This window comes from Hippoglossus stenolepis, chromosome 15 (genome assembly GCF_022539355.2).
Source record: "Hippoglossus stenolepis isolate QCI-W04-F060 chromosome 15, HSTE1.2, whole genome shotgun sequence".
Lineage (NCBI taxonomy): Eukaryota > Metazoa > Chordata > Actinopteri > Pleuronectiformes > Pleuronectidae > Hippoglossus > Hippoglossus stenolepis.
In genome coordinates, this window is record NC_061497.1 from 7,471,126 (window position 1) to 7,484,039 (window position 12,914).

The 12,914-nt window shown below is 40.5% G+C and overlaps 1 protein-coding gene across 1 annotated transcript; it reads left to right on the forward strand.

Annotated features, from left to right (window-relative positions):
• The first annotated feature begins 32 nt into the window (after nucleotides 1-32).
• On the forward strand, nucleotides 33-10,789 carry mpp1 (MAGUK p55 scaffold protein 1). The gene is made up of 12 exons (XM_035178695.2): nucleotides 33-452; nucleotides 5,050-5,178; nucleotides 5,291-5,369; nucleotides 6,126-6,211; nucleotides 6,293-6,361; nucleotides 7,982-8,178; nucleotides 8,299-8,402; nucleotides 8,494-8,574; nucleotides 8,828-8,908; nucleotides 8,989-9,191; nucleotides 9,423-9,497; nucleotides 9,574-10,789. The coding sequence occupies exons 1-12, from the start codon at nucleotides 330-332 to the stop codon at nucleotides 9,748-9,750; spliced, it is 1,404 nt and encodes a 467-aa protein (XP_035034586.1). The 5' UTR covers nucleotides 33-329; the 3' UTR covers nucleotides 9,751-10,789.
• The last annotated feature ends 2,125 nt before the right edge of the window (nucleotides 10,790-12,914 follow it).

A 12,914-nucleotide genomic window follows, 5' to 3' on the forward strand; every position in this document is an offset into this window, starting at 1 on the left:
CGCTGTAGAGCTGGAGTGGTGTGCTTTTCGGAGCTGACATTCAGCCCCTGAATGCAGCAGGAGCCGTCCCTTTCAGCCAGTCGCATGTTTACTTGCTTTGTCAGCGGTGTCCTCTCATTTCTCTCTCTCACCTGCGGCTCGTCCAAACCTTGGACTCTCACTCACTTTATCACATCGTGCTTATCAGCGGCTTCTTCTCCCGCAGCCTTTTATTAGATCCCCCGGGCCCTTCCTCCTGCGGACCTTGATCGGAGGGCACATCGGGTCCATAGGTGGGTTTTTTTTTTGTTCCTGCTCTTTCCCTTTTTTCCCGGCTAACAGGGGGAAAGATGACGTTAAAATCCAGTAAAAACGAGCCTGCCGTCATCCTGGAGTCTGTGAGCAGCGCGCGGACAGCCCTCTCCGACCTCTACCTGGAGCAGCTCCTGCAAAACAAACCAAAGTCTGACAAGGTTCGTGCCGCTGCCTATTTACAAGTCTCTAGTTCTTTTTAGTTATTTTTTTTATTTTTGCACCCCGACATATTTTGTTTTCATTTTTTTCTGGGTGTTCGTGTTTGCTTCCGGGAAGTGGCGATCGTGGGGGGCACATGACATGACTGTTGTTTGTTCATGGACTTGGGCTCTAAAAATAGACCCCAGCTCTGTCTCCGCCGCACAACTCACAACTAGGGGTGGCAATCGCAGGGGAACTCACTGTACGATGTGCGATACACAGCCCATAATGATCTCACAAAGATTCTGCGATAATCGATATATACAGTATATATTCCATTACGGTATCTGTGTAACTGAAGAAGAATGCAAAAGACCCCTAAAGGCGTATAAACCAGGATTTGTGTAGTTATTGGCTGCAATTCGGTGTAAGTTTGACACAAAGTACAAGAAAGTGCATAAAGTCTGATCTTAGTGCCTCTTTAGTCTTTGTCCACATCTGCCACATTTCATTGTCAAATAGCCATAAACTGGCCAAAGTTTGAACTATATGGAGCTAAATATCGATATTTCTTCTCCAAATCGACCCTGAACTTTCTTTATTAATTTGAAATACACGCAGTGATGCATGGCTCACGATAATATCACGATACAGTGATTCTGCGGTAACCGATATATTGCAAGACAATCGTATATCGATACATCACTAAGTCTGTCTAACTGGGGAAGAGTAAAAAATTTCACAAGAGTCTGAGACGAACTCAGATGAAACAATGTACAAAATGGTGCATTAAGTTTCACCTTAGTGCCTCTTTAGTCTGGAACAAACACGCTGTACCTTGTGAATGTCTACATGTACCATCATTTCAATGTAAAATAGCCATAAACTGGCAAAAGTCCAAACTTTATATATATATATATATAACTGAATACAAAATACTGATATTTGGCACCAGAATATCTCAAGTCAGAATGATAATATATTGCTTTAATGATATTTTGTACCACCCCTACTCACTACAACTGAATGTGTTAGCCTCATAAACAAAGAACAAATAAACACGTAGATTTGTCTTTTCCAGTCTCAACTGGAATCCAGTAGACATGTCAGTGGCAAATTTCACTTCTGCATTTCCCTCCAAAAACTGCGTATGGAAGTCATATGACAGATTTGAGAAAGCTGAGGCAGTCACGTTTTAGACAGGAAGGACAATGAGTCAGTAAGACAGTGGCCCGGAGCCATGCAAATTATTGGCTATTAATTGTTAATCCCATACTAATCATGTCAGCATGTGCCTGTCATGTCATTCATCAATGGGCCTTTATTTTGTCAAGGACAGTGCTGTGTAATGCAGGATAAAAGAAGACAGTTTGGAATGTAGACAACCTTGGTTTTTGTCCATTTCTAGCGGTGCTGTTTAGTTGTGCCTGCGGGGCTGCAGCTGAGGATTTAATGTCAACAGTGAAGTGGAGGCCATGCAGGTTGTTTACTACATCACACAGTGATGTAGTAAACCAGGCCTTTGTTCCAACTTGTTTTCACACTGGGGGAAGGATAATGTTTTAAAAGTCCAACTGACTCTGCTTTCAACACGGGGGAAACACCTTTAAAGCCCATAAAGTTTTAAAACAGCCGCAACTCCTCTCATGGGGGTGAAATTAATATCCTCTATGGCCCCCGGGCTGAGACCTGGCAGCCGGTGATACTGAGGGAACTCTTTGTGCTGAACAACTTCGAAGAATTTCAACAGTCAGCACTGGAGCCACTGAGGGAAACGGTGAAGGGAGGAAACTCCTTTCCTGTTATCAGCACTTTTGTTAGACAGCCTTGAGCGGTGATCGTGACAGTTCGTTCCTCCGCTCGATGCTGATTTGGGAAATCACTGTCTTAAAAGTGAGGTCACATGATGTGTTATTTCTCAGTGGAGACTGTAGCCTGTGAAATGTCTGTCAGGGGTGACTCACTGCAGCTCCTGGACCCTTTATCTTCATTTTGGTCAAGACTCTGCCTGTTCTGCTCTGTTTACTGCAGAGGGGTTTTGTCCTGTCTCCAAAAACACTTCAGGCTTAAGAACTGTGCACAAACCCTACAGAGAGCACGCACATCTTTCCGAGAAACTCGAGGACAAGTACATGACTTCTTCTTAATTTAGTCACACTGCTGTCGACCCCTCAGACCTGAAATGAAAATCCTAACAAGTTGAGACAAATCCTGCTTTAGGCACATGAGGCCTAGCATGAGATTAATGACTGTCTTACTTTTCTCATTTTTTCTTGATCAATTCCATGAGCCTGTAGCTGTTAAAGATTTGAGTTTGTCCTTTGGGACTGTAATCTGCACTGTTTGTCCCCATATAGGCCAAATATTGATCTTCGATTGTTTTCCTTTAAGTGATCAATACATCTTATCCTGTTGTCATGGAGATCCACCGTAAATGCTACACGGGCGTGAAGGGATTAATAATTAATATTTCACCTCAAGACAACCAGAAGATAAGACGGAGAGAGATTGCACTGTAACCTAATCGTTCGTATTAGATGATGGAACCAAATGTTGGAAAACGGGTAGAAGGGTATAAACGAGTTTTTGAAACGGATTCATCTCATCCAGGGATTTTCTGTCTGAAATGCACCGTCACATTCTGCTTGATCTCGTGCAGATAAAACGACGAGCACGCGTCTGGAGAAGGAAGCGCTCCGCTCTCTCCTCAATGCATTCCGCCTTTCATCCATTTGTGTGTTTATCCATTTGATACCCCACCCCACCACACACACACACGCACACACGCACACACGCACACGCACACACGCACACACGCACACACACACGCACACACTGGTATTCAGGTTTCTGAAAGGGTTTCCTGGCCCCAGCTCTGTTGACATTGTGTTGACTGTTAACACAGATTGGAACACATTCTGACAAAGCACTTGAAAAGTTTTATTTTTATAGGTGTGTGTGTGTGTTATCTTTTTAAGTTAACGGGGCTCATCTGCACTGCAATGATGAGACACGTTTACTGTAAAGAGCCTTTTAATGCTAATGCTAATCTAATCACACACGTGTATAGTGATAATATCCAACCTTTAGATTTGACCTTTGTCACCTGCTCACAGTCCTGAGGGGGAGCATTACATCATATACATGAGAATATAATTACTCCTCTTTGTAATGGGCGCGCACACACACACACATACACACAGTCGGGTCTCCCATTACTTCAGAGGACATTACATTGACGTACATCGATAAGGCTATGCCATTACCCAGCCGGTCTACTTTTAAGGTACTAACTTAGCTTTGTGGCTCATCACATTATTTTAACACAGATCCGAAAGTTTTTATTTCCTCTCGTCTCTGGAGCAGCTTTAAACCAAAACGCTTTGCTCTTAGATAGCTAGTAAAACAAGCTTTGGATTTATGTCGTGATTTGTATCTGTGTTGCTGAACAGAGCCCTTTCCTGAGAGGATGTAATTTCATCTGTTCACCATAGGACCTCATCCAAAGGATTCCTCCTGGTCTCAGTCCTGACATATAATTGCACAAGTGCTGCAAAATACATATCATGGTGCACAGAAAAACAACTGGCAGACTAGCATGCCTCCCACGCTCAGGCTTCTCTTGACTCACAATCTCTAGATCCAAAAATAGGAGAATTTTTTTTGCTTATTCACGAGATCGTCTGCCACTGTTTACAAAATCAGGATTATGTTCACAGACTCAATTTTATACAATCCACATACACAAGATAACAATCGTACCAAACTGCTGCTATGGGCAGTATTGTGGGGCTGAGGCGGAGGAGGAAGATAATGACATTTATTGTTTTTATAGTAGTGCTGATGCTGGAAGATGCACTTCTCTTTTTTTTATTTGCTTAAGCACTGCTGATGTGTCATTTTTGTGCAGACATTTTGTGCTGATGCATGTAATCTTGTCGCTTTAGTCCCCGGTTTCTTAACCTTTTGATACTGTGCATTCATTGTTCTGTTATATACATGAGTGCTGTCCACAGAATATCTCTTTAGTTTATTTCCCAGGACCTTTACTGGTACTTTTTATTTAGTATGATCCCTCGTTTCCTTACTATAGAGCACTGAGACGACCTTTGTCGTGGATTCGCAGCTATTAGATTAGATTCATTTAAGTGTAAAAGTACAATATGAATCCACAAAGTCACTGTGGCTTTGTTTGTGTTTTTACTCCCACACCAAACTTTGACTTATGCAGATTTTCCAAGAAGAATCTGTTTCCTTACATTAATGTTATGATGACCAGATGAGACTGGTGGTATCCATGACCACATGAACCTGGTGGACCAGATCACTGGATGGGGTTAATGAGGTGTTATAACGCCGGGTTAATTTTCAACCTTGAACATATGTTGAAACTGCAAATAAAACATGGCTGTTGGCGTACATCAGCAGAGAGGGTTTCACTGCAGTTATTGGAAATACCAGTGTGATATTGATCAGATGAACTGACTGTGACTCTTTGGAACAATGTTTTGAAGTTAACAGCATGATGTTTGAATTTGAAGCAAAGTTCATTCCATAATGATAAAATAAGAGATGTTGAATATCCTTTTACCCTCTCTTTCTTTTTTTTAACAGGCAACTATGCAAACATATGAGAATAGGGGAGCTGAGGTTTTCACCAACGGCAGCACGAAACACATGAATGGTACAGACCCGACCAGGATGAAAGAAGTAGCATTTGAAAAGAATCCGTCGGAGCCAATGGTAAACTGTCCGCCTTTACACAGAATTACATGCCCCAACATAAAAATATTATATATATTTTCAGGATTGTGTTTTGCTGATTCCTCCTCACTTGTTGTGTGTTTGCCTGTAGGGGGTCACTCTAAAGCTGAACGACAAACAACGGTGCACTGTGGCCAGAATACTACACGGGGGTATGATCCATAGACAAGGTATAAAAAACCTCATATTTAATTGTGTTTGTGTGTTAATGGAGAGTGGGTTGAAGAAAGTTCTTAACCAAAAGGTCAAAATTTTCATAGTATAAATATATAAAGATAAAAACTCGGCCAGTGCCAATCTTTTACAGACACATAGATGTTGCCGTTTATTTTAGCCGTCATGAGCTGACATAAAACTTTTATTTTATGGAATAAACTATGCAGGAAAGATGTGCTTTTATGTTTTACATTTTATGTAAACAATGTTATTTCTTAATTCAAGTTGCAGATATTGGTTGTAATTGTGTTTTTTTTTTTTTCTTATTTTTAGTTATTTATATAAAGGTTTTTGGGCAAACTGTAAAGTATCAAGCCTCAATTATATTACTTTGTTGTAAGGGTTTGATAAGGACTTCTTAGGAATCATTGCCAATATATTTTTTAAATATATGTCAATATACTGGTATATAATTGACTCTCTAATCCCTATCTGCATCTGCCACCAAAAATCCATATTGTTCGGGCTCTAATATTTTGGCCCAGTGGATACAAATCAGTTTAAGCAGGAGCATGTGCGTGCACTGGGGGAGGTTCCACCTCATATCCTGATCAGTGGCTGCATTATAAGACTATCAGACAACAGATGATTCTCATTTCGTTACATGGTTATTCCTTATTAGGAAAATGAATATTACCGCAGTAGTTGCCGGTGCCATATTTGGATTATAACAACTGCATTGTACACTTGTGGTTTCTTCTTCTCTCCAGGGTCCTTACACGAAGGGGATGAAATAGCAGAAATCAATGGGAAAAGTGTAACAAACCAAAGTGTAGACCAGCTACAAAAGATTCTGGTAGGTTGATGCCTTATAACCTAAATGAGAAAATCTATTTGGGCTCTATAGTTAATGGTCATTTTTATTTTTTGCACGCAGAAAGAAACCAGTGGTGTTGTCACGATGAAGATCATCTCCAACCAGCAGTGTCGATCCCGAGCCTGTGAGGTAGTAACACGGGGGACACAATATGCACTTGTGGTTTTGCGTTGTGCTGCATTAGCGTTCCACTCAGACTGGATGGTGTCTTGATGGGTTTGATTGCTTTTCACTTTCATCTTTACTTTGATCTAAAAACCTTTTTGCTTTTTTTTAAGCATTTTGTTCTTTATTAGGTGAATCTTCTTTTAGTCAATGAACAACCCAGGTGACTATAAAATTGAGAACATCACTCACATTAGTTGTGCTAGCTTGACTTGAAACACTGTGGTAGTGTGTTTCATTCTGCCATCTACTGGTCACACCACTTCCTTCACTCCAGCAGCCAATCACGAGCATCGTAAAAATGCTCGCTGGACATGGACATTACTATGTGATAGAAAACACTGAAGTAAACACGGATTTAATAGAGCTTTAATTAAGTGGCTGCATATTATATTGGATTTCGTGATGTTGCACTTGTCTTAATGCAGTTTATCACTGATTTAATTTCAATTTTTGCTGTGGCCAGTGATGGCAGTCGACTTAAAAGCTTGTAGTCCATTAATCAGTAGCCTTAGTGAATATAATTTGGAAACTTAAATGCCCAATGAACATTAGTGTTGGTGACCCAGACGGCTCCAGTGCTCCCACAGGCTGTCTGTGTACAACCACCACTGGAGATACTTTGGGGGAATCAACAAATGTTCATGAACTCTACTAACAATAGTAATAATTTACCCTGCGGAGAATTTACACGTGGTCCTCAAGCTCATCTCTACAATATATAAAACTATATACCCAGAGCAGTAAAAGTTCTAATCCTGGGTATACATAAACAAAACCTTTTGCAGCTGCACGATTGGTTAACTTTAAGAAGACAACAAATTAGTTGGCAGCACAAAGAGACTTTCAATCCTGGAATCTATCAGAGGGAGAAAGTTGCTCTTTTAGTTTGAATTTGAGCTGTCTCAGATCTTGACATGAACGTGTATATTCTGTTGGAGGGTGAATTTCCTCCATAACATTTGTAGAATCCAAACATACTGTTGAAGTCCCTAGATGAGTATTTAATCTCTATGATGCTGCACAGTTACTGTAGGTCACTGAAGTCCAGCATATGAGTGTACTGTATGTTTATAACATTAGGTTCCCTAGAAAATTATTTTTTGTGCATGATAACACAACCCAAGAGATGTTGGGGTTTTGAACATGTATGCAACATGTACCCCATTTTTATGGCTTACAGAATTAAGAAAACCAAAATGTTGAATATATATATATCCAATTCGAGCTGTAATTCAGGCGTATTCATCCCTGCGCAACAATCATTCAGAAAAAGAGATTTGCTCTGCAAGAATCTGGCATAACAGGCATAGCCTGGAATTTCCCTGATGGGTGAAATTAAAACTTGAGAAAATGCCCCAATTCATTCAGAGAGAGAAAAAAAAAAACCCTGGAAAAAAGTAAAACTAATTTGTGCTCAGCTGCAACAAACAGATTTCTATCAGTGACGGTATCTGAAGCTGAGCTACAGTGGGTAATAGGAGATTATTCATCACATGGGAAAGGGTATTTATATAATTCAGTTCCAAACACCACATACATATTTCCACTTTTAAATTCAGAATATTTGCTCTGAACTTCCAGATGTACATGAGGGCCCAGTTTGACTATGACCCCACCAAGGACGACCTCATCCCATGCAAGGAGGCCGGACTGAAGTTTAAAACTGGTGACATCATTCAGATCATCAACAAGCAGGATCCCAACTGGTGGCAGGGCAGAGTGGAGAGCAACACTGCGGACTTCGCTGGACTCATACCTTCCCCAGAGCTCCAGGAATGGTAAACAGCTCCGTCATACAATGTGACAATTAATCCTGAAGTGCTTAACGTCCCACGCCAAAGACCTCAGAACTGTGCGAACTGTTCCCGGCTTGACCTAAATCTGTGTATGTGCCGCAGGAGGGTGGCCAGTAAAAGCAAGGCCAGAGAGGGCAGTCAGTCCTGCAGCCCGTTTGGGAAGAAAAAGAAGTGCAAAGACAAGTACCTGGCCAAACACAGCTCCAGTGAGTGTCTCACTGGAATCTCTTACTGCACTTTCTCTCAGATGTGCTCTCATGCGATTTTTATCTGAAATAAAATCTCTTCTTTTTGCAGTTTTTGACCAACTGGATGTGATTTCTTATGAGGAGGTGGTTCGGCTCCCGGCTTTTCAAAGAAAAACACTTGTGCTAATTGGTGAGTTTCGGATACATCAATAATTTCAAATTCTTCAAAGTAAAATCATTTCTGATCATCTTCACTGAAAAAAATGACAGCATATGTGTTTGGAGCTTTGTTCTCACAATATATGTGAAAGTACATATATTTTTGTGTAAATGTTATAAATCTATGTAATAATCATTATATCAAGGGTATTTCTGTGCCGATGCAAAAGTTAATATTTGATTTTTAAAAATGTCATGCAAGTAAAAATTCTGCTACTTTTTAGGTGCACCTGGCGTAGGAAGGAGACACATCAAAAATGCACTATTGACCAAATACCCGGACAAATTCTCCTACCCGGCACCGCGTAAGTAGACGCACGAGCTTACTCACAAGAGCAAATGTTTCCAAATTGTCCTTTTTCTAAAACGTACATTTTCTACACAGAGACCACCAGACCCCAGCGCAAGGACGAGGAGAACGGGCAGGAATATTATTTCATCTCCAACGACGCCATGACCAAGTGCATCTCCGGGAATGAGCTGCTGGAGTACGGAAGCTTCCAGGGAAACATGTTCGGCACCAAAATCGAGACCATCCAGAAGATCCACGAGCAGGAAAAAATCGCCTTGGTGGACGTGGAACCACAGGTCGGCATTTACAGGGTTTTCAGGAAAGAAGGGAAATATTGTAGTCTGAATTTGTTACGTCTGTGGTGAAACAACACTGCCCATAGGTTGAAACATATTTGTGCTGTAGTAATTCCCTGTTGCCACATGCTCAAAATGGACACACACTCAAACCTAATCTTTCTACTGGTTCAATGCAGTGAAACAATCTAACACAAATTCTTCTCCTCCTCTCTTCATCTTTTAACGTAGACCCTGAAAGTCTTGCGGACGGCTGATTTCGCACCTCTTGTGGTGTTCATCGCTCCGACCACCACATCTTCCCAGGTGCCACATCTCAGAATATGCTCAAATATCCTGAATGACCAAGCTCCATCCTGACCCTCTGTGTCTTGTGTCCTAGATGGAAAACCTGCTGATGATCCAGAAAGAGTCGGACGCCATTCTGTCCACGTTCGGACACTTCTTCGACGTGATTCTCGTCAACAGCGACGTGGACGAAAGCGTCAAGGGTGTGGAGGAGGCCCTGGAGCGTGCCATCTCCACCCCGCAGTGGGTGCCTGTATCGTGGGTGTACTGACGGCCGTCCGGCTCCAGCGTAACGCCTTTTGTTTGATTAAAATTCAGTGCAATATCACTCTCACTTACCCGAAACCTCTCAGTTAGTGACCTCCCAGGCGTGTTTGGGGTTTAACTATTTGGTTAATGTTGATTGTCACAGAGATTTTTTGCACAAGTGCATCCAAAAAAATTAAGCAATATGTAGAAAGGTTTATTTGAGGGATGTTTTATTTTGGTAGTTATTATACGTTTGTGCTTCAGGCTTTTGGGATAGTTTTGGTGCAGCACACCTTTTGTGAAGCTTGGAACGCGAGCAAATGCAAAATAGGACCACAACTGTGAATGAAATCCTCACTTTTAAAGAAGGATTTTGTCATGTAAAACATTGATTCTGGATTCTTGCTCTTCATCGTCCTCATTAAAGTGTGCCATGAAGTTGATATTCTGAAACTGTCTGTCCATAAAGTGTGTGTAACTCCATACTGCGACAATGTCCTCTTACACGAAACCTTTCAGTCGGTCACTGACATCCTTTCTTGTCTCATCTCATTAAAAATTGTATACCTCATGGGATACTGTAAAGGCACTTTTAAACAGAAAATAAATTTCCCTGCTCTGTAGCAACATCATCTTTGACTGTTTTTCCAGATAGAAACCTATCCTTTAAAGCCCTCGGGGGGGGGCGTGCACATGTCAGTGTCCATGAGGAGCCAAACCAGGAGACGTAACTGAACTGTAAAGGTTGATATATGATAAGAAACATTTGTCTGCTGCCTCTGTGGTTCCTCACACTTAAAATCTATTGACTAATATTTTAGAGCAGAAGAATTGTGGGGGCGGGGGGGGTTCATTTTTTCAGGGAAAGTCATGGCTCATAACTTTGATCAATTATAGATCAAGACCTGTGCATCTGAGTTTGTACCTGTATCTCCCACGTTACAATCCTCCCAATCACAGTGTGGGAGAAATGCTTGCAGGTTATACGTGAAAGTGGATTTGTTCAGAGCCTCCTGGTTGCATGGCTGGAGTTGTCTTCTTAATTAAATCTATATACATCACTTATGTTCTCTTGTGTTCATCAAACTGAAAGTACAAAAATATGTTGTGGTGCAAACCTGTGAGATAATTCAATTTGTATGATTTAGTTAGATTTAATATGTGGAAATAATTGAGACAGCGCATAGGCAGATGTACTAATGGAAGTGAAATGATCATTAAACAATTATGCAATATAAATGTTAGGTCTTTAATCAAGAAATGCAGTAGCATATTATCATAATTATTCCCATAACCAGCAAATTAATTTTATCTAGTTAGATATGCATATTAAATTAATAAGAGAAACCTTTAAAGAAAACTACAAAGAGATAATTAGACAGATTAAAAAACAGCGCAATATGTGTGTGAAACCATATAATTAACAAAAATTACAAAAGACTTTTATGGAGGGGGGGCAGCTTCCAAAGTAGAACCCACAAAGCTACATGTTGCTGGAAATTAAACAAAGCTGTCTTATGGCGCCACCATGTGGCTGTCTGCACAACCACAGTCACTCTGAGAACAATATGTGTTATGCGCACCCCATGAACTAAGACATTTCATCTACGTGCTATTTTGAAACGACGCACGGTTAAAAAAAAATATTTTGTTCGGTATTTTGTGAATTTTATTTCTGTATAAGACATTTAACCAATATTATTATCATGATTATTTCATACATGACAAATAATTTTCAGAACACAGTCAGTTCTGAGGCAGATTAATTGACTACATAAAATACAGAGTAAATGTGTTCTACAGCCTATCACCAAATGGGGATTGAATAATGTGATAATTAACTACACAAATAGCAGTGAATATGTCAGTAGCCAAATAGAAGCTGCACAGATCAGGCTGCAGAATATCAGAAATGCTGTGTTCATCTTTCAAATTTGAAGTATATTTTAATTAAGTTTCAACACAGTTACTGGAGAAATTAGCTGTGAACTTAATCACTAACCACAGTGCTGGCAATTAAACACTTCAGCTAATCTGTTCCCGTGCTCAGATAAACACGTTTGTATGCAGTTTCTTGCATAATCATCCGGATAATGAACATGTAGAACTGCAGAGCCGGGCTGAAATCCCTGTGTTTCTCAAAAGTTTCAGAATTGAAACATGCAGGTCAAGGAAAAAAAACAGGATTTACATTCAGTATTTGCTCTCATTCAGTCGTGTTACCCAGTTGTCAGAGTAGCAAAGCCTCCTTAAACAATCTCACATTCAGCTGCTTCGAGGTCCTTGTCTAAATCAGGGTTGAGGTATTTGTTAGCTCTGAAGACTATGTGATTCACCCACTGTCAACAACACTGCTCCAAACCAAGTTTAGTCTGACTATTCTGAGTACACACACACACACACACACACACACATAGCCGTGCCTCTGAGGACATTATATTGATTTCCTGGAAACTAACTCTAACCTTAAACATCATTATAACTTAACTAACTCTAACCCTTACCCTAACCCTAACCCTAACCCTAACCTTAACCTTAACCTTAACCTTAACCTTAACCTTAACCTTAACCTAACCTTGAAACATGTCTTCACTTTCAAATTCAATGATTTACATTATATGGACTTTTGTTTTGTCCCCATAATGTGACTGTGCAAACAGATGTAGGTCCCAACAACATGAGTAATACTTGGACACACACACACACACATTCAGGTATTTTGTCTAATTTGAGGTTAGTGGAAATAAAGATTGGTCTTATTCACATACGATTTCAGCCTGTGTCAGTTGATGTGTTGTGTTATCTTTCGTGTGCACATGGCTTTGACTAGATTTAACACGACAAAGGATCCCCCCCTTTGCCTTATAGTATTTAATGTCCAACAAATTATTGAATCACTCACTCAGAGCACATGCGATTATAAAGCAACATTTTTCACGAGGCTCAGTTTATCCCTGCATTCAAAAAGTAGAGAAATTACAGGAATCTATACCAACAAGAAGCAGCGGCCTTCAGGACTGTAAGGACCTGTATGTATAGTGTTGTTGTGTGTACTTATATTTTTCATCACACATGTTGGTGAAGCCTCTTTACATGGAACTGAGCCCCAGAGAAATCCTGCTGAGGCCTATTTATGAATAGATTATTGAATGGATCCTCTAGCATGTTACAGTTGCTTCCCTTTAT